The sequence below is a fragment of the Cydia fagiglandana genome, chromosome 20, assembly GCF_963556715.1.
Source record: "Cydia fagiglandana chromosome 20, ilCydFagi1.1, whole genome shotgun sequence".
Classification (NCBI taxonomy): Eukaryota; Metazoa; Arthropoda; class Insecta; order Lepidoptera; family Tortricidae; genus Cydia; species Cydia fagiglandana.
Window position 1 is genome coordinate 7,275,144 of NC_085951.1, and position 22,089 is coordinate 7,297,232.

Genomic DNA, 22,089 nt, shown 5'->3' on the forward strand with positions numbered 1-22,089 from the left:
TTGTAGAGGGAAATGCTAGGAACACAATTTTTGACTCCGTAACTTTGTTTGGACTAGTTAGGAGGTGAACATATCAAAAGTCCCCGGCTGTAGCCCCGCTGCTGGGGGGTAGAGGGGGGTAAGAAGGTCGAATATTTCGGTTTTTCATTGATATCTTGGAAACTTTGCATCTTAGCGACATGACTACTAAGACAAACCGAAAGCTGATAAAATTAGTTACAAGTTTTATCCTGTCAAGTTTTTCGATATCATGAATACTTTTTGAGATACCCGCTCTTGAAAGTTTATTTAGGGATTTTAATTTTATCTTGATATCTACGTCAGTGAAGCTGTTAGGCCATGTTTGGTATCATTTTCGTATAAATCGGGGGTGCTGAATTCATTCATGGTATCACATTGACACCATTCCGAAGTAAAACCAAAATTTAAAAATAAATATTTTTTTAAATCCCTCTTCACGCTTAAACCGCTGAACCAATTTCGTTGAAATTTGGTATAGAAATAGTTTAAATCTCGACACACGACATAGGATAGTTTTTATAACCAAAAGCATCTTTTGAGGGTGTGAAAAGTGGGGTGGAAGTTTGTATGGGGAGTCAATAACCGCTGAACCGGTTTAGATGAAATTTAGGACGGAATACATCTGTGATTTAGATGAAAGTGATACCAAACATGACTTCAAACCTTACCTTGAGCAGTATTAACCTCAGGAATTCAGTTTCGTTGACGAAGTTGAATTCCCCCCATACTCCATTTCACAACTTTAAAGGATGATTATTGAGATAAAAAGTATCTTATGTCCTGTCTTGGGACTCGAAATATCTGTATACCAAATTTCAATTAAATCGGTTGAGCGGTTTAAGCGTGAAGAGGAATTAAAAAAAAAGGTATTTGTTTAAAGTTTATATGTTTTTTCTTAGGAATGGTGTCAATGTGATACCAAAACTGAATTCAGCACCCCCGATTTATACGAAAATGATACCAAACACGGTCTAGCAGCGTCACTAATGTAGATATCAAGATAAAATTGAAAGTCCTAAATAAACTTTCAAGAGCGGATATCTCAAAAACTATTCAAGATATCGAAAAACTTGACTGAATAAAACTTGTAACAAATTTTATCAGCTTTTGGTTTGTCTTAGTAGTCATGTCGCTAAGAGGCAAAATTTCCAAGATATAAGTGAAAAACCGAAAAATGAGACCTTCTTCCCCCCCTCTACCCCCCAGCACCGGGGCTACGGCCGGGGACTTTTGATATGTTCACCTCCTAACTAGTCCAAACAAAGTTACGTAGTCAAAAATTGTGTTCCTAGCATTTCCCTCTATAACTTCTTATTGCTTGGCCTATTACCATTTTTCATAGACTTTGCATGGCGGCCACGGAATGGAAAGATCAGAAAATGTATAGAAATTTTGAGACACTTTTTTTCTCCTATTAGGATCAAAATAACTCATGATTCTGGGTAGAAATAACATAAAAAATCCCAAATATTTAAAAAAGTGTAGGGGACCACTTTAAATAAAATGGCCCATTTGCGTAGGCAATATAATTTTCACCACACCAGCTCGAAAAGGCTTACTTTGCACTTCAAAAACTGATAGCAAAGTTGCATTTTATTCACATGTGAGGCAAAGTAATCAAATGCAAATTTTGAGTTGTTTTCTTATGTTTGCTGGTAGAATTGACTTTTAAATGATGAATTGATGATTTTGGATGATAAATATTTAATAACATTCATTTGGTTTTGATTTGGTTTGATTTTGTTTGATATTTTACATTTAATATTTGCTTTGGGTTGGTGTGGTGAAAAATTTTGTTTCACTCGGGGGCAAATTTTGTTTAACCCTCGTGCTTTGAAACCCTCGCAACGCTCAAGATTCCATTTTTTGAACCACTCGCTACGCTCGTGGTTCAATTTTGGAATCTTTCGCTTGCTCGGGTATCAATATTAGCACGAGCGGTTAAACAACAACTTTGCCTCCTTGCAAACTACAACAAACTACTAACTTACCATTTTTGCAAGTGTCGTTGACAACCGTTCTAGGCACGCTCAGGTACCGATCCAGCGTAGAGTTGAAGCTACTCTTGAGGCAAAGAAAGTCGTCCTCCGAGTACTCCGACCGCCGTCGTGTCGGGATCGTCTCGTACTTGGTGACGGAGTTGAACACGCATGGGTCTGGCTTCGTCGGGGTCTGAGGGAATTTCAATGAAGGAATTACCCATAGTCTAATAAAACATGGTCTTCTCCAAAGAGTAAAGTAAGTATATAGGTAAAGAGAGCCCTCTTGAAGCATTTTATGGAAACTCATTTGAAAGCGCCATCTCTGATTGTCCCCCGAAACTAAGTATGTATGTGTGCGTGCACAATTACATATGCGTATTCTCTTCCCAGAGTAACACAAGCCTACAGCCTGGCAAAAAAGAGTAGAAATTAAAAAGTTGCAACACTGTAGTGTCGTCCCTTTCAAATCAATTTATATAAGAGAACGGGACGACACTACAGTGTTGCCACTTTGTAATATCTACTCTTTTTAACGTCACAATAACATTGCCACTTTATATAGCGCTATTTCATATTATTATATAGCGCTGTCGCATGATGCGTAGGCTGAATTAAATAAATTGATTGATTGATTGTAGGCGTGTGTCATTTACATGGTCGGAAGAGAGTACCAGGCGGAGTATATTATTATACCATGAAATTACCTATTAGTCCAGGAACATATAGTGCGTCAAGCAAATCTTGTCAGTAGCAATGTAAAGCAAACTAAAGTAGGGCAACACTCAAAGAGTAGTATTGCGCTAAGAAAAGCAGCAATGTACAATGTACATCGAACCAAAACTTTTTTTTCCGCTGAGCGCGCCTTGTCACGTACGTCAATTCAAATTGTCACTCGCGGATTCTCTATTGAAAATGTTTGAAATTGTTATTAATACGTATGGACGGACAATTTAAAAGCGGTGTGTGATGTTGATAAAAATGATTAACTAATTTGAAGATCTCAAAATAAAATTGTAAGTGGACTATGCCGTTAAACAAGAATGTATGAATAAAATCATTGCTTCAGCAGGTAGATGTCATACTGGATTTTCATATTTTATTAGATTTCTCAGTTGGCACTGTAGGCATTGTAGGCACCTTAGCTTTAATTAAGCAGTCTTGTTTAATATATTGGTATTTAATGGTGACACAGCAGAAATATCTCTTGAAATAGAATCGATTCAGAATGTAAACATTGTAAACCATTTGTAAACAAACAAGATGATGGCTGTCATTCACGATCCACATTCCACAGATAAAACACAGATGACACGAGATTTTCGAATTATTCGAACACAGTGTTGCTAACCCGCGATTTTTCAAATTTGCCGCCGTTTGCTACTGACAAGATTTGCTTGACCCAGTATATTTCCATAAATACTTTGGCCGCTCAGATACCGCTACCTTTTTTATGATATATTAAGTAGGAGGCAAACGAGCAGACTAATCTCCTAGTGTAAGCAATTGCCATCGCCCATGGACACGAGCAGCACCAAAGGGGTTGCAAGCACGTTGCGCGCCTTTAAGATGGGATGGGACGCTCTTTTCTTGGGGGTTTAAAGGTCTTTATCGGTCAGGAAACACCGCGGGCGACAGTTCCTGACCTTATTCAAGGGGACCTTAGATCCTGACCTTACTCAAGGGGACCTTACTGGAATTAAGGTATCTTAAAACATTAGTAGGTTTTATTGATAAAACACAACTAATCATTGGAATGCGATAGGTATAAGGTGTATTCGGGTAATGCCGAATGTCGGATAATTCCGAAATTCAGATGAAAGTCACCCTTAATTCCATCATAATAAAAGTCTCTTTTCGGAATTATCCGACAGTTTTCGACATTCGGAATTACCCGAGTAAACCTTACTTACTTAATTATGAGATTGTGTTGATGTAAAACAACATTGATTATGATAATTAATTAAGTACAGTCAGCAGCATTAGCATACATATTCAGCACTATAACCCGCGTAACAAATACTGCTTCGTCATCATGAGAGTGGAATGTTACGCTGCTAAACAAATGAAACCCTCAATGATCTTCACAAAATCACGACACAACAACAACCGGTCTCATTTTGCTTTCATCCAAACTATAGTCTGTCAAACAACTTTGTTGGTAGAAAAAGGCGCGAAAAGTACAGTTAGCAGCATAAGTTGCTAAGCGGGCGACGTGTTCAAAATTACTTTGACACTTATTCTCTTCACAATAAAGTCGCGTCAAGATCATTTTGAACACCTAGCCCGCATAGCAACAGTAGCAACTTCTGCTGCTGACTGTACCTAAGTCCACGCAAAATGATAATAGAATTTATTTATGTCAGTCTGTCAGAACATTGAATAAATGTCAAATCTGCATAGACCGGGAGATAGTGACACATTTTACTGGGTCATTTGTACCAGTATGGCGGTTCGTCAGGGGTCTAAGCATGTAATGAAGGAAAGAAAAATGATGGTCATAGCGCTGGTACCGGCGGCCCAATCGCGTGGGCGTTAGTCGAACGTGTCGGATAAAATACGAGTGTCGAACGATTTGTTCCACAAAAATCCTCGTATTATTCGATAGTCCATAAAAAAGAAGTAGACGGTAGCGTAATGCCATACTTCTCCGGTGTGACTTACAGCCCGCCATACTAAGGCGAACACGTTAATTTAAAAACAACAATTCAATCATTTGTGCCAAGCTAATTTTTGCACAGGTGATCATCGTCGAGCAGCCATTCATGGACATCACCATGCCATACTTTTCGGATGGTTCCAAATGGCCGCCATACCGCCGCAAAGGAGTTAATTTTTTTTTATTGCTAAACGATTTGTACCAGTATTGCATTTACATTTTTGGAAAGTATTTGATAAAATGTGACCGTTATTATAATTGCCATACTTATAGTAGGGGGAAAAAGTGCTGCCATACTTGAAAAACTTATTTAATCGACACGTTTCAAAAATACGACTATGTATACGTAAAATAATTTTTTACAGCATGGCATCATCATATTCTGTTTGTTTGGATACAATTATACCTAAAAAAAAATATTTCAGATTATAACTACGGGGCGGACGACTGTGAGACTTAAGCCAAGACTTAAAACAAAAAACAATTTTTTGACGATTTGTACCAGTATGGCATTTGGATTTTTGGAAATTGTATGATGCAATGTGACCATTATTATAATTGCCATACTTCTAATAGGGGGAAAAAGGGGCACCATACTTGAAATAAAAAAAAAATATTGTACACATTTGCCACCTCCTACAGGTATGGCATTATGAGATTTCCATTTATGATCACACAGAAAGTCTTGAAAAAAAATTACAAGATGGTACAAATCGTTCAGCAATAAAAAAAAATTAACTCCTTTGCGGCGGTATGGCGGCTATTTGGAACCATCCGAAAAGTATGGCATGGTGATGTCCATGAATGGCTGCTCGACGATGATCACCTGTGCAAAAATTAGCTTGGCACAAATGATTGAATTGTTGTTTTTAAATTAACGTGTTCGCCTCAGTATGGCGGGCTGTAAGTCACACCGGAGAAGTATGGCATTACGCTACCGTCTACTTCTTTTTTATGGACTATCGAATAATACGAGGATTTTTGTGGAACAAATCGTTCGACACACGTATTTTATCCGACACGTTCGACTAACGCCCACGCGATTGGGCCGCCGGTACCAGCGCTATGACCATCATTTTTATTTCGTTCATTACGTACTTAGACCCCTGACGAACCGCCATACTGGTACAAATGACCCAGTAAAATGTGTCACTATCTCCCGGTCTAGCATGCGAACTTTCAAGTTTCAAGTTTTTTATTGTATGTAAGAATCAGGTTTTGAGGACTTAAGGCTACTTTTGATGTGAGGATTATGAGGCCACACAATTTGAGTGTTATTTGGTATTAGGTAAAGTATATATCTATGCTAATGTGTTGAATCTATTAATTCAAAGATTAGATTACCAGCAACAACTTCATCATAATGACTTGCAATATTAGACTTCATAAAAATGGGCTAAGGAGGTAATAACAGCTCTATAACAACAGATTAGTATGTAAAATAGCTGATAATACGTTCTCACATTTAATATAATTTTAATGATAGCACAACCAGCGGTGATGTCAATCTTAGGTACCTTTGGCCTTTTAACGTATGTTCTCAAGGAAAAGAGTAGGTGGTTGGTGCATGACGATGCGGTTTAAAGCTAATTATATCACTAGGTTTACCTTTATTTTGCCGTCAATTTTTCTGCAGATTTTCGTTTCACAGAAAATGTTTCAAGTAATTTCAAATCGCAAAATAATCTTTACATAGAATATTTACTTTAAATAATTTTAGTTCGGATTAGTTACGTTTCACCAAAAATTTAAAACATTAGTTTTGTTTCAAGAACAATTTGTTCATGTAATCTCATTTCACAGAATCATCGATCTGTAGAAAATATGTTAATTCTTATGAATACAGTTCACCAAAATTTTATATACAGAATAGTCATTTAGTCGAATATTATTTACTTAGTCGTTAATTTAACGCAATCTGCTTCTCTGGAAGGAATTCGTTTTTAGGGGTTGCCGTTCTACTCGTAACCTAACCCACTTTTCTGGCAACAGTTCCTTTTCTTGGGGGTCGCAGTTCTAACCTAACCTAACCCACTTTTCGGCCAACAGTTTGTTTTCTTAAGGGTCGCAGTTCTAACCTTTTTTTTTTTTTTTGGGGGGAAAATGCATTCCGCATACCACCCGGGTGCGGGGGGTGACCCGAGTGGTTATGTGGGACTCCCGTCTAGGCTAATGAGGCCCACGGTATACCCACTAAAAACCCCCCATATACCGCCTCGCCGCCCTATTGGTGGGGTTACGGGGACGCTTGCGTACTCATCCGCGACCCCACCGGCGGCAGCCACCCACGAGCGGCTCCTTCGCAAATGCCCGAAGGCCCTTCACGCTAGGCGCGCCAGATGGTTCGACGCGCCTTCCTCCTCCGCCTCCGTTCTGCACTGTAGCGGACCCCCCCGAGCCCGCCACAAGGAAGCTACGGGCGCCAGAAAGTTCTCCGGTGCCCGGCGACAGATCAGGTCTATGGGTCTGTCGCAAAACCACAATTCGGCTGCAGAGGACAGGGAGAACGGCACATCGTAACACCGACACTCCTCTTCCTCTGCAGCCCCACCAACGCCGCTACAGCGGAACGGCACCGCCAAGTTCGCAGGGGATAGGGCGAGTGGCGATCGTAATACCATCACGCCTCTTCCCCTGCGATCCCACCTCGGCCGCCGAGGATAGGGAGAACGGCTCACCGCAATACCGACACTCCTCTTCCTCGACGGTCCACCTCCAACGCGTCACAAGCGGGCTTAACAAGCCCACTTGGAGCGTCCTCCTCGGGCCAGCCCGACCGTCAAACAGGCCGGCCCTGGTTGCCGCTTCGCTTCACCGTGGGTGACCAAGCCACGATTACTAAGCCCCTCCACCACGACAAGGTGAGCAACCCGCGGGGGGGTCGCAGTTCTAACCTAACCTAACCCACTTTTCTGGCAACAGTTCATTTTCTTGGGGGTCGCAGTTCTAACCTAACCTAACCCAATTTCCGGCAACAGTTCGTTTCCTTGGGGGTCGCAGTTCTAACCTAACCCACTTTTCTGGCAACAGTTCGTTTTCTTGGGGGTCGCAGTTCTAACCTAACCTAACCCACTTTTCTGGCAACAGTTCGTTTTCTTGGGGGTCGCAGTTCTAACCTAACCTAACCCACTTTTCCAGCAAGGGTTCGTTTTCTTAGAGGTTGCAGTTCTAAAGTAACCTAAACTCCTTTTTTAGCAATTTCAATGAATACTACGAGTAAGAGTATATGAAAGGTAATTTTGTAAAATAATAATCGTTGAAATTAATATTCTGTGAACTGTAGTGTCGCACAAATAATATTCAATGAATAATAATTCTACAGTCAGTCTTTTATTTTATTTAAAAATCTTTGAATAAATATTCTGAAGTTTAATCAAGTTACAAAATATGTTTCTTTGAAATGAATAATCGAAGAAACAGAATTAATTGTAATAAAAATCTGCGATTCGATTATTCTATGAATAATTTTCTGTATAATAAAATTCTGCAAAAAATTTGGCGGTAAAATAAGGGTACACCATATCACTATTGTATACTTTATCTACGAGTCAACCGAAATAATGATGTAATAGTTAATCCAAACTACTAGCTATTAAAACCTAAGTCCTCCGTAATTCTCTAAACGAAGTGCAGGCCTGGCCCCAATTTCACATCAATACAATGATGGTGGCAAACAGGAATACGGCCCGCCCGATGGTAAGCGGTAACCGTAGTTCATGGATGTCTGTGACGTCAGCAACAGTGATTTTACAATTCGTCGCACCTGTCACGTTGGTGAAACAGGGGCCTGGTGGTTTAGATGCTCGTTAATGTCTTTTGTTAGTAGGCGTTCATTCAGTGAACGAATATTTGTGTTAGAAGTGTCTTAGAGTATTCAACACAAAAAAGTAGTATGCGTTTTAGTTTGATCTATGACACCGCCATTCAAATGAGCGACAGCGTATGTCCTGTCACTACAGACACTTATAGTAGCTTAGATACCTCAACACCAACGCACTTGGGACCCGCAGTCCCGTAGAAGAGCAGAAACAGCCCCCGGCCTGGCAGTTTGTCCACACACCGTCGCCGTCGCGGAGTATCTTATGTCCTAACTACAGACACTGATAGTAGGTACCTTAACATCGACGCACATGGGGCCCGCAGTCCCATACGAGAGGTGAAGCAGCTCCTGGCAGTTTGTCCACACACCGTCGCGGACGAGGTATATATACAGCGTATGTCCTGTCACTACACACACTGATCACCGATAGTACCTCAATACCGACGCACGTGGGGCTCGCAGAGATACGAGAGGTGAAGCAGGCCCTGGCAGTTTGTCCACACACCGGACCGAGGTATACGTGTATATCCTGTCACTACAGACACTGCACAGTACCTACCTCAACACCGACGCACGTGGGGCCCGCAGTCCCGTAGGAAAGCTGAAGCAGCCCCTGGCAGCTCGCCCAAGCGCCGTCGCGGACGAGGTACGAGCGCGGCGCCCTTGACAGAGTATGGACTGTCACCACCGATACACCTGACCTGTGGAAAAACAACGTTTAGTAAGGGGACTAGGTTTACCTACTTAAGTATAAGTGCGTTGATATCAACACGCATCCAAAATTTTTTTCTGAAAGTTTCACGCGTTTATGCAACACACGCATCCTTTAGTTTTTTTATGGCAAATGTCCCAGTGGATGGCGGCAACCCGTATGTTTCCTGGACGCTGGTATGAAGGACTTTAATGTCTGTGCCTCTTGATACCTTGTCACAGTGACAATTAAACGAGAACCAACTTTCATATTGATACGAAATTCCTTAAATAAAAAAGCTGCTTCCATATTGATGGTCACTGTAACAAGGTATGAAGTAAAAGAAATTCATAGCGTAAGTTCGCGTTCCTTTAACTTCATCAGCCTGTTTCTAGGTTTCCTTACCTTCCTTTAGCAATAGTATCTTTCAGCGTAGCTTCCCGTTCGCTTAACAAAGCTATTTTTTCTCGTAGCTTCGCAGCGAGTTCCTTCGCGAGGCCCAGTGCGGCCTCCAACTTAGCTTGAAGCGTGGGAGTGGACACGAAGCTACCCAGTTCGGCTTCGTTGCTCTCGTTGGTCTTCGTCGTCGTTTTTGGGAGCTCTTGGTTGGGAATTTGTAGCTCTTGATCTTCATACTGCTTCAGGTCGGCGTCGTAATTCAATCGAGCGTTAATATCTTTACTGTAAAGGAACGTCATTTAAAACAAGTTTAGTTGACTTAAGTATTAGGTACCCACGATACCTAATGGACATCGACCCAATAAGTATAATGCTACCGGACTATATACCGGTAATTAACTACATTATTTCCATGTTCCTCTCAGCGAAAGTGCCCGACGAAAAGATATATGTATAGATATAATAAGCCCTTAATCGTATTAAAATTGCATAACCACATTATTCATGAATTCATTCATAAAGTGGCCAAGCAATTTTGCGGCTGGGTGTACAATAATACACCATTCAAATTGCTGAAAAATATAAGTTAAATAAGTTTAGACATCATGTAGGATGTAGGTACAAATTATAGGAACGATCGTAAGTTACTTACACTGATCCAAATTCATCTTGAACTTGCGACATCCACTCGGAGGCCTATAAAAGTAATCTAGTTTATTTTTTTACAATTTTGAATCGACAACAACAAAAAATCGGGTAAAAAGTGTAAACTGGACATATTTTTAAAGACAAAGAGGTAAAAATGGCACCGTTATATTATAAGTATCTTTTCAGAACAGAGATGCTAAATCGGAGTGTACGTGATTCCTTATGTAAGTAAAGTACTTACACTTACCCAGTTACCGCAACAGACATGTAAAACTTGTAAAATTAATATCAACTTATTCGAAAACATTTTTAGCTATTACTCGACTAGCCTCTAGTTCTTTGGGCTGTCTAGTGTTCAACTGCTACCATTGTGCCGTGTTTACAAAATACATGGAGCGATTAGAGGACCGATCGAACTACCTCTATTGTTTTCTTGTTTTTGAAAAAGGTCTACCAGGTGGATATTCTATTGTCTTTCTTGGTTTAGACGGATAGCATTACACATTGATTAGTGTTTATACTCGTACTTAGTGCGAGTATGCCGCCTGCCTGTAATACGGCCACATCTCATATGATTATTGAAGATTCAATCTTAAAAATAATAAAGTTTCCTTCAAAAATGTTGGTGTCCAAGTGGCTCTATTCTAATTTCGTGCCAGCACGAAACGTTTGCTACTAAACACAAGTAAGAACTCGTAAGAAGCGTATGCTGAATTCACATTAAACACTAAAGTAATCATATATACTTGTTTGTATGTAGACTGTGACGTAGGTATCTCAATGTAAGGGATGATATTGACCTGGTTTGGAATTGGGTCATTGGGTCGCTCGGGTTTCTTTGATGTGGCATTTGAATCAAACCACATCTCTACGAGTTGGTGAATATCGTCATTACTTTGAAAAAAATCTCGCATCTCGCACTGCCAGTCCAAGTTAAAACCTTAAAACGCAGTAACTCTGTGCATTCCATACATAGTTACCACAATTTTCTTTTCATTGACAGAACAAGATATACGAGTTTTTTTTCAATGTAGTCACGATACACGGGTTAACTTACAAGCACCTACATCATGTTTCATATTTCATTTGGAATTAAAATAATTTCCACTATTACCTAAGCAATAAATATAATCATACGCGTGTAGTATTTAGGATAAGTTAAGAAAAATTGCTATAAATCTGCAGATCACGGCCAATGTCATTATGTGACTGGCACGGGTGCTTTGGCGGAAAGCGAGTTATAATAACGGTGTTTCCATTGGCCGCGATACGGCCGATGCGGCAGTAAGCGGCCGGCCGGGGCTCGCGAACCACGCTATCACGAACACCGAACACATAAGCGACAAAACCCGATAAACGCATATTAAAGACGCTGACACAACTATTTTAAAGCTATACTTATTCATAGCGCATAACACAGAGTGCCCATGCAAACACATTTTCTGTGAAGAGCATTTAAAATCGCAGTTACATAAATAACGGGAAATTGGATGGAAACTGGACATTAAGTATAGTGTATGGTATTTTGTTTACATATAGGTACATGTGTTTGTGTCTCAGCACAGCCTCAGTGACCATCAATTGCCTACAAGTGCTGGTAAAAATTAAACTTATGCCGCTACTGTAGAAGAATATCAACTATGGATTTATCTGGTAAGTTAAAGTAAATATTTAATTGCGCGATCAATTGTCAAGAAAGCGAGGTGAGGGCGAGCGATCTATATGCCTAGTAATAGGGTAAATTGCCAATAACTGACCCCATCACAATAAAATTATGTAGTTAATTCCATTACCTAGTCCACTACTGTACGGTTACCATCAGCTTGTCACTGACATAAACGCCGTCGAGAACGTAATTTACTTTCTATACATCCCGTTTGCACTAATATGCGAGTGCGAGCGAGATGTATAGAAAGTAAATTACGTTCTCGACGCCGTTTATGTCAGTGACAAACTGATGGTAACCGTACTGATCACCTAATTTCTGAGGTATATATTTACTGAGTAATAGTTAGTACGTAACGTAACGTACGTACGTAAGTACATATTAAGATTATTTAATGTAAAACTTGTTTGCTCCTGTATTATCGCTTATTATCGGAGGTACTACTGTAATTTCTTCTTCTTCCGCGCGTTATCCCGGCATTTCGCCACGGCTCATGAGAACCTGGGGTCCGCTTGACAACTAATCCCATGATTTGACGTAGGCACTAGTTTTTACGAAAGCGACTGCCATCTGACCTTCCAACCCAGAGGGTAAACTAGGCCTTATTGGGATTAGTCCGGTTTCCTCACGATGTTTTCCTTCACCGAAAAGCGACTGGTAAATATCAAATGATATTTCGTACATAAGTTCCGAAAAACTCATTGGTACGAGCCGGGGTTTGAACCCGCGACCTCCCGATTGCAAGTCGCACGCTCTCACCGCTAGGCCACCAGCGCTTCAGTAACTACTGTAATTTAGTGTTTGTAATAAAGTACCTGATGGTTGCCCTTGTGATCATCAAGAGCCATTATTTTTATATAAGCGACAAATAAATTAGTTATTGACAAATATAAATATTAACTTAATATTAACATAGTGATCCTTGGGAAATGATTCAGGGAGCACGTAAATATGTCTAAACCTTTATTTTATTTTTTAAGAGGGGAAATGCTTTACGCACACCACCCGGCGCGCGGACGGGCCGGGATGGTTATGTGGGACTCCCTGTTGTGGGCTAATGAGACCCCAGGTTTACCCACTAAAATCCCTCTGTTGCCGCCTCTAGAAGGAAAATGTATCCCAATTTCCTTCTATGGGCTATTTGCTTTGTTTTTTGGGTTACAGCAATAGAGTGGGTATTTTCATAAAACGTACATACCCCTACTTAAATAAATAAAACATAGGACAATCTTACTAAGTCGATCTAGCCCCACAGTAAGCTCAATAAGGCCTGAGTTGTGGGTACCAAAGAGAATTAAATCACGGTGGGTACTAGACGACAATATATATTATATAGTAGGTATATAGATGAATACTTAAATACTTACGTAGAAAACATAAGCAGTGGTGGCCGAGTGGATATGAACGTCTGACTTTCAATCCGGAGGTCGCGGGTTCAAATCCTGGCTCGTACCAATGAGTTTTTTGGAAATTATGTACGAAATATCATTAGATATTTACCAGTCGCTTTTCGGTGAAGGAAAACATCGTGAGGAAACCTGCATACATCTGCGAAGAAATTCAAAGGTGTATGTGAAGTCCCCAATCCGCATTGGGCTAGCGTGGGGACTATAGCCCAAGCCCTCTCGCGCTCGAGAGGAGGCCTGTGCCCAGCAGTGGGACGTATATAGGCTGAGATGATGATGATGATGATGATGATTTACCACTAGCTTTTCGGTGAAGGAAAAACATCGTGAGGAAACCTGCATACATCTGCGAAGACTTTCATAGGTGTATGTGAAGTCCCCAATCCGCATTGGGCTAGCGTGGGGACTATAGCCCAAGCCCTCTCGCGCATGAGAGGAGGCCTGTGCTCAGCAGTGGGACGTAAATAGGCTGAAATGATGATGATGATAGAAAACATCCATTAAATGCTCTTTTGGAGCATTCACAAAAGGAATTGAACCCCGAGATTTTTAGGTTCAATGTTCTGAGGAGAGGAGAGTTAATATCCAGACGGAGTGTGCCGTTCATTCGAGTTAAACACTACTTTTTATTTCGACTACGAGGATAGTAAAATACATGTGTACCTATTTTATATGTATAACTGAGCATAGATTGGCCGGATGATTTCCATTTTCGCCTAATTATTTAACTCAATATACGATGATCCTTTTACCAGTTTTACCTGCCCACCGGACCTAACTGTATATGCATATACGTTGTAGTATGTCTTGAGGTTGTGCCGTGTGGTGCCGGCATCGGCATCAGAAAAGAATAGCACCACCCCATCTCGTCCCGTGGGTGTCGTATAAGGCGACTAAGGGAAAACTGGCGACAGATATGCATATGAGCAAGGCTCGCCCGTATCCTTAGCGGGGTCCTTGCTCAAAAGAGCTGTGCGCGCGCCACATCGAAAAAAAAAAGAAAAAAAATTGAGGTAGGTCAGGTAGGTAAAAGGATCGTTCGTTTATTGAGTTAAGTAAATAATTATAGAAAATGGAAATCATCCGGCCAATCTGTTCTGGATCGAACTATCATTGTTGTTGTTGTAGGTAAACTAAAATTATCAGTTTAACAGTCTCACTTTTAACCCGCTTCATAGATAAAACTAACTTACTTCGAGACTAATTAGGGTGACTGCTATATATTAGTTATACACTGAGAGAAAAATCATCACCAGGAATTAAAAAACAGTTCTGTACTGGGGGGAAAAATGAAGTTTTAGTAATAATTATGGACGTCTCACTATTTCTGTAAAATTTATTTATTTCTACAAACAGCTCAGTAATCCCAAATATAATTTCAACAAACAGATAATAGAAATTGCAAGAACTAATAGAAATTGCAAAAGTCAATTCGTTCCTATTAGTTAACTCTCCTTGTCCCCGGATTAAGTTTATTTTTGTAATTCTAAGTGTATTTTTGTTGTACTTTTCTCTCAGTGTAGGGCACTCTTAACAATAAGACTTCTTTTCGCTTGTTCCTTTCTGATTTGTTAGGAAAGGCCAATTACTTCATAGTGGCCAATAACTACAGCATCAGTCACCCTATGCGAACAATAAACTTGTTTCAGCTCAAGAGGTTATCGACGGAATCCTCTCCAAGGAGGCTGCCGAGACTCCATCCGACTCGGTCAAACAAGAGGAACTAGACATCGAGCTGCCAAAATGGTTCGACGAGAAGAAATACAACCAGTGAGTATGACTTATCATCAGACATCGTAAATTTGGTATCGTCTTGGGTCGTCCCATTCGTTTTTCGTCAAGTTCTTAAATTAGTCCTATTCTGCTTTCGTCACTCATTCTACATTCGTTCCAATCGTCGGTGGCTTTCAATGTAGAATGAGTGACGAAAGCAGAATAGGACTAATTTAAGGACTTGACGAAAAACGAATGGGACGACCCAAGACGATACCGTAAATTTTATAGCATTGGTGCAGCGGAGTGGTGTTAACGGAACTGGTATAGATAATTCCAACTGAAATAGTAAATTAACGTAATTAACGCTGAGTGATCTTTAGGGTTGAATTTTTTTATACCAATCCAATTTTAACACCACTCCGCTCCACCGAAAATGCTATAAAATTAACGATGTCTGCTTAACATCAATAACCGCAACAAATAATTGTATTTTCTTCTTTTACTAACCTGGATTTGATGAGGTGGTATTATTGTTAAAATAGCAGGCATATCCCGTTTTGAATTTATTTCTTCTTCGAAGATTTGAGGTCCTCTGGGTCATCTCATCTGGGCCCATAACCTATACAAAATCAATGGTATACTTAACAAGGCGATACGTAAAAAAGATTAACATTGTACCTTAAAGCCAGTCACAAAGCCTATTAAGAATTCATTAAGGTCAGAAAGCAAATTTTTTATAAACAGCTCGCCGATAATCCCATGCGATTTTTTATAATTGCTGCCGACATATTATAGTCTGTATCTTTAGGTATTTAAATAAAAGTAAATAAACAATTTGTTATAACTACCTTTTCAGGTAGTTATAACATTTATTGGTTAACCAATTAAATACAAAACCGCCTGGATCAGTCACTGAACGACCTGAATTTAATCTACATTATTTAATGTAATGTTTTCATCTACCCTCAACTGGCTTAAGGCATTTGAGGCTAGATTTGGATTACTTTTATTTACTTAAATACCTAAAGCGGGCAAAGTGGAGAAGACTGAGCAGGAAAGCGGACTCTGGCACTAGGCCGGGAAAACGCTAGGTTGAAGAGAAGAGAGACTTAAATACCTAAAGATACAGAGTATAAGTAGGTGCAACGAATGCAGTACGATTATGTTGTATTATGGTTTCTGATACGTGTCTTTACTCTTTACACTTGACCTTATTTATATTATTATCCCAATCGACCTACAGCAGAAGCAGATCCGGTGTCATCGCTCCGAGTAATATTTAAAACTATATTTAGCAAACACATGTTGCTATTTTCTCTCAATGATCTGAACGTTACTTGGTATGCTTGAACTGTCGCGTTCCGCCATTGACGTATAATATCTAAGTACGGGCCTTACGGGCACTAAAAATGGTACTAGTTCAGCGGTGTTACTCACGAATTCCAGCCAATTGTGCAGTCTAACGCAACTAGTTGCGACCAATAGCGCGTGTAATGCGAACTCATCAACCAATCGCGCGCGTGATGCGAACTCATCAACCAATCGCGTTGTAGCGGTGTCACACCGCTGTACTGGCCCCTGTCATGCCTCATTATTATTGCCCGTAAAGCATGTCCCTAGATATCTATGTCAATGCGTTCCGCATACATAAATAAATAAACAATAAAACCGTATTGGATTGAATCAGCGTTGATCTAAATTTACGTGTACAGTCGTGGTTTCATGAGCACTCATACATTTCGTGTTATAAGATAGTTGGATTTATTTACATTTTAATAAGATAAGCTTTTCTGTCACTAGATAACGTAAGGTATCTAATAATACGATTAATTGTTTCTCTAATCACCAGCGATAAATAAATAATATTCTACTACATAACATACTTATACAGGGTGGCCAAAAAATAAGTGTATTCCCGTTGCCAGGGAGGTTTTGGGATTAGGTACACTGAGCAACTTTTACTATGGGACCAACCCCGAAATCGCGACAATTGGCCTGGTCCTTTTTCTATGGGAGGGTATTTTTTTTTTAATTGGTCGGTTAAAAAACATGTGTACCTCTTGTTTGCAGAGGCCGCCGCTTCTACTGGGACAACTCCTTCTCGCTGACGACGTCGATGCTCATGGGGCTGCTGGCCGTGCTGGCGGTGCCCTCCATCCTCAAGATCCTCATCAGCTCGCGCCGCTCCTCCTCGCAGTACACCAGCTACAAGCGATACCTCTCCACCATTCTACACGTCAGCTCCTGGTTTGAGTGTGAACTCAAACCGGGTACGACGTAAGTACTACTGTCATCTTCTATCTGACCTGAGAATAAAGTAGTTCACTCCCCATAGATCCACTTCTACCCACCCCACCTGCTATGTGGGATTGTGGAAAAAAAATTGAATAATTTTGAAAGGAAACTTTGTAATGCACCCCATTAGGTGTCCTCGAGATTTTGGTGACATAATCTTTTCAAGTTCCATCGTATAGACATGATCCACGACAAAGGAATAAATCGGGTGATGATACGTAGGATGTTTTGGACAGTTTTTATCATGAAGTCGAAAACGTCGGCTGCGGGTACGTGAGTAGGTTGGGGATTTGGAGAACGGAACGGTGACCCTGTCATTACCTGGCGCTCGTTTTCAGGGCGTGGAAGTCGCTATACACGGTCCGCAGCCGCCACCTGAAGGCCGGGCTCGCCGCCAAGCTGCAGGGCCTGGGCGTGGTCTCGCAGCGCGACATCGCGCTTACCCAGTTCGGCTTCATCGGATTCTCTATCCTCAAGCCGGACAAGTTCGGAGTGCGGCAGACTGAGGAGTTCGACTGGGACGCCTATTGTCACACGTGGGCTGTCATTGGACATATGATCGGCCTGGAGGATAGGTGAGCACAATATTATCAATCTAATGAACATTTGTATTCAAGGCTAACGCTAAATCTTCTATTTGCCTCTCATTTCACTGCACACGAACGACTTGCGGTTACTATTGGTATCTAAATAATACTTAAAGGTCAGCCCGAAATTGTCGCTTCTTACCTTGATGAATCCGAAAACTGACTTGCTTTTTGGGACGGGATAACAAGATCTAAACACGGAATAGCTAAGTATAAAGCTGGTGAAGCGGATTCAAACACTGAATCTACGTCATTTTCCTTCCATGTATTTCTGTATGTTAAAAACAGATTTTGTGAAGAATGTAAGTAACCTAGTTTAGCAATACCATTGTGTAGCCAATGCCATCTAGTGGAATTAGATTTTATCTGCAAGTTTAGTCCTGTGTCAAACTTCAAGACTCAAACTTCTTTGCAGATACAACCTATGCCGCAGAAACATGGAAGAGACCCGGCAAGTCTGCCAGGCGATCCTCGACAGGGTTTACACTCCTTGTCTGGACAACGTGCCCGAGTACTTCGAGCACATGGCTCGAGTTCTGCTCGAGTCCATGTGGTGCATCAACCCTACCATCAACGTCGAGTCGTCTTTATACGCAGTGAGGCAGCTGGCGGACGTGCCGGGGTACATCTATACTGAGGCCGACAGAATTGATCTTCAGAGGAGAATTAGAGAGAAACTCAAGGGAAAACCGATAGATTCAGGTAAGAATAATTTGTGACCATCTTTAGGAGATAACTTACAGAGATCAAAAACGCGAAGCTCTATACCCACACGAGTATACCATCGGGACCAAAAATGCCATACAATACGCCATTGCATGTTAGTTTTAATATCATGAGGGCCAGTTGCACCAACCACATTTGACAGACTGATCAACGTCAGCCGGCGCGCCCCGGCGCTTGTACTATTAGCACAGAATAATTAATAGTGCTACCGTACAGAAAGGAAACTTCCTACAAAAACGAAGTTTGACAGCGGTTCAGGGTCGAATCATGCTGTCTCTATCTAATATATGGCACTATCCCTTTCGGCTATTTAGGGTTGTCAAAAATCAAGTGATTATCTTATCAGTCTGTGGTCGTGCACGCAAAAGGAAGTGAAGTGGTGGCAACCCTAATAATTGCTCGGAGCAATGCTGAGCCGAGCGGAGCCGAGATTGACCGAAGTCATGAGTTTCGCACCCCTGCCACAGAATAAATAATGGTACTAAGTACAGAAGACTCACTCTCTAACAGAACGCGTCTGTTACGATCAGCACAGATATGGCCGCTAGGTGGCGACAGCGCCACGCGCGGCTTATGGCAAACCCCAAAATTGGGGCCGAACGGATGTACTTTTAGCTACCTGTAGCACAGCGACGAAATCGCGGAGTGAGACACGCCTGCCCCTGCTATTAGTTATTCTGTGGCTTTACTATGAAACTTTCCATACATACAAATTTAGCGAACTCTTTAACGATACGAACAGTTTGGTGGTGACCTATGTTTGTACTCGGGGCATAAAAGGTACAGTACTTGGAAAGCTACAATTTATAAAAAAATAAATAACACGCTGAATTACTTATATGTATAAATATCTTGTTTAATTATCTCCCTCGTACTTAACGAGGTAATGTGATATTTTATCTATACAGATAATGAAATATGCTTTCACTATTCAACCTTTATAACATTGACATAAGATTTCATTTGGCCCGGCTTGTAATATAATTGTAAACACTTGTATCAACCAATTTATCTTAGGTACGGTCAACCAAGAAAGTGGTCTACCACTTTTCGACTCTATCAATCAGATGATAGAGTCGAAAAGTGGTAGACCACTTTCTTGGCTGACTGTACATGAAGTTGCAGAGATAACTGGCGGCCCTGCAAACAAGTTTTCACAGAAACAGGGATGGTCATTTATTAATATTTAAACTAACAAAAGGTCAAATGCTTATTAATTTTTATTATTTTTGAGAAAATAATCGCAATATTATTACCCAACAATATTTGTCATTGAAGTAAATAAAATTAATTTTCTTTAGAATTTACTTGCAATCTGATACTTTGTATGTATGGAGATTTCTAACCCATATCGAAATACAGGTATTATAAAGTCAGACCAAGAAAAGTCTGCAGCGATTTTGATAGCCCGTGGTGGGCTAGTGCAAGTATTATTTATACCTTATAATTTCATACACTTTTGACGTTTAAAATAACGCTTGCACTGCGTGGGCTATCAAAATCGCTGCAGACTTTTCTTGGTCTAACTTTAGTAAACTGTAGCAATTTTAAAATGATTTCTGGGTATCGTCTTGAGTCGTCCCATTCGTTTTGTCGTCAAGTTCTTAAATTAGTCCTATTCTGCTTTCGTCACTCATTCTACATTCGTCACAATCGTCGGTGGCTTTCAATGTGTGACGAAAGCAGAACAGGACTAATTTAAGAACTTGACGAAAAACTAATGGGACGATCCAAGACGATACCATTTGTTCATTAGAGTACCTACCTGTCGGTATTCTACAGGTTGCACTTCGGGGAGTGTGCCCAAGAGCTACACGAGCTCATTCCACCGTCCCCATTCTACCATCGGACTTTTAGACGCACGGCCGGTTTCCATCCTTACTTGGTAGATATTCCGCCAATTCGCACTAAGCGCTTTGCTTCTACTTTCCTTATGCGCACTGCCAAGGAATGGAATTCCTTGCCGGCGTCTATATTTCCGTGCTCTTATAACCCGGCAACCTTCAAATCAAGAGTGAACAGGCACCTTCTGGGCGAGCTCGCTCCATCGTAGGCCACGTCTACGCCTCGGCTAGTCTGTGGCCATGAGTAAACCCACACATAATAAAAAAAAAAAAAAAAAACTTACCTATTTGACTGTCGCAGGCGTGGACTCTCGTGAGCTGATCTCGGCGCCGGCCGTGGAGGGCCTACCTGCGCGCGCGCCGCGCCTACTACGCCTGTGCGACTACGAGACCATCGACCAGGCCCCAGAATACAGCTCCCTCCCCTTCTGGTCCAAATACAACTTGAACCTCGGCAATCTCATCATGTTCTTCCACACCACTTATCTGGGCCGTATCTACTTCAAACTAAACTATTTCTATAGCCTCTGGTTGATGAAGTACTGCCCGTATCTGGCGTTCTTCAAGTTCGGAATAAGGAATTCCTTCGTTAACATATTTAAGGAGGATCCTATGGATGATACGAAGCCGAAGCCTAATTCGGAGTACAACAAACCTAAGCCACCGGAAACGTGGTTTAGAATAATTTTAGGCGCGTTTTGGTGAATTTATGGTTTTTAAATTTGATGTAAATTACCATATTTTATTGAGTCTTGGCTTACGCTTGAACAATCTTTACCTCAATAGTAGTTTAAGACTTTAAGTGGTGTAGGGAGACTCGACGAAGCATGTTATTGCCAATATAAAATAATTAAAAACTATTTTGACTGTTGTAACATATCCTTATAAGAGCAATTTATGATGACATTTATTTTACTTTAACCGACTTAAAAATAATAATTGTATTTTGTTTATATTTGATTTAAAATGAAACTTAATGATTGACAGATTTTAATGTTTACATGTATCATGTATAATAATTAATTTTATTTTAGAACCCCGAATGATGGGTTAAAGTCGGTTTTTGAAAATTATTATGTATTTATTTTGTAAAATTACTAATTAGGAATAACCATTATTATTTGTCTCTCTTAAAAACTCACGGGTATATACATCCCGGTCATTTGATAGGCGTGCGTGGGGATACAGATCCAACACGTAGAGGCCCTTTGGAGAAGTTTGCTGTTATGTAATACACCTGCTAGAACCCATTCACGGGTACAAATAGATACCCGTCAATCGGTCCCAACAGGCGTAGGGGCTATTGTAAATATAGTGGAGAAAAGTGCTGGGGAATAACCATTATCATTATGATAATAGGTTGACGATGTTATATTATTGAATAGCAATATTAGCAATTTATTTTATTATAAGCACAATATCAAGTAACTTTAGATTTTATCGAAGTTGTAATAAAATGTTGGGACCATCAGTGGAATATTTTTTCATTTCTTCATATATTTCTTATTGCCGAGTTATTTACTTACCGTTCAGTATTCTTTTCAATGATATAGTTTAGATACTACTCACTAACTTCTCAAGTAAGTATTAAAACGGCTGTTTATTACATTTCTCTGTTTGTTCTAAACCTGG

General features: G+C 40.5%; 2 protein-coding genes across 5 annotated transcripts in view; one reads left to right on the forward strand and one right to left on the reverse strand.

Moving 5' to 3' along the window:
- LOC134674549 (uncharacterized) overlaps nt 1–22,089 on the reverse strand; it is a 420,725-nt gene that overhangs the window by 314,263 nt on the left and 84,373 nt on the right. For 2 of the 4 annotated variants that reach the window (XM_063532658.1, XM_063532657.1), the window contains exons 1-5: nt 10,459–10,597; nt 10,222–10,265; nt 9,576–9,851; nt 9,039–9,180; nt 2,013–2,193 (exon numbers count right to left, since the gene is read on the reverse strand). In XM_063532658.1, coding sequence (XP_063388728.1) covers nt 2,013–2,193; nt 9,039–9,180; nt 9,576–9,851; nt 10,222–10,265; nt 10,459–10,524 — 709 coding nt within the window. In that variant the 5' untranslated portion in view covers nt 10,525–10,597. Of the gene's footprint in view, nt 1–2,012; nt 2,194–9,038; nt 9,181–9,575; nt 9,852–10,221; nt 10,266–10,458; nt 10,612–22,089 lie in introns of those variants that run through there. The other 2 variants (XM_063532660.1, XM_063532659.1) reach the window with 2 other exon arrangements.
- Nucleotides 11,503–21,928, forward strand: LOC134674538 (uncharacterized). Its single transcript, XM_063532641.1, has 6 exons — nt 11,503–11,870; nt 14,939–15,059; nt 17,076–17,282; nt 17,639–17,875; nt 18,303–18,589; nt 20,759–21,928. Exons 1-6 carry the CDS (start codon nt 11,858–11,860, stop codon nt 21,160–21,162), a joined length of 1,269 nt encoding a protein of 422 aa, XP_063388711.1. The 5' UTR covers nt 11,503–11,857; the 3' UTR covers nt 21,163–21,928.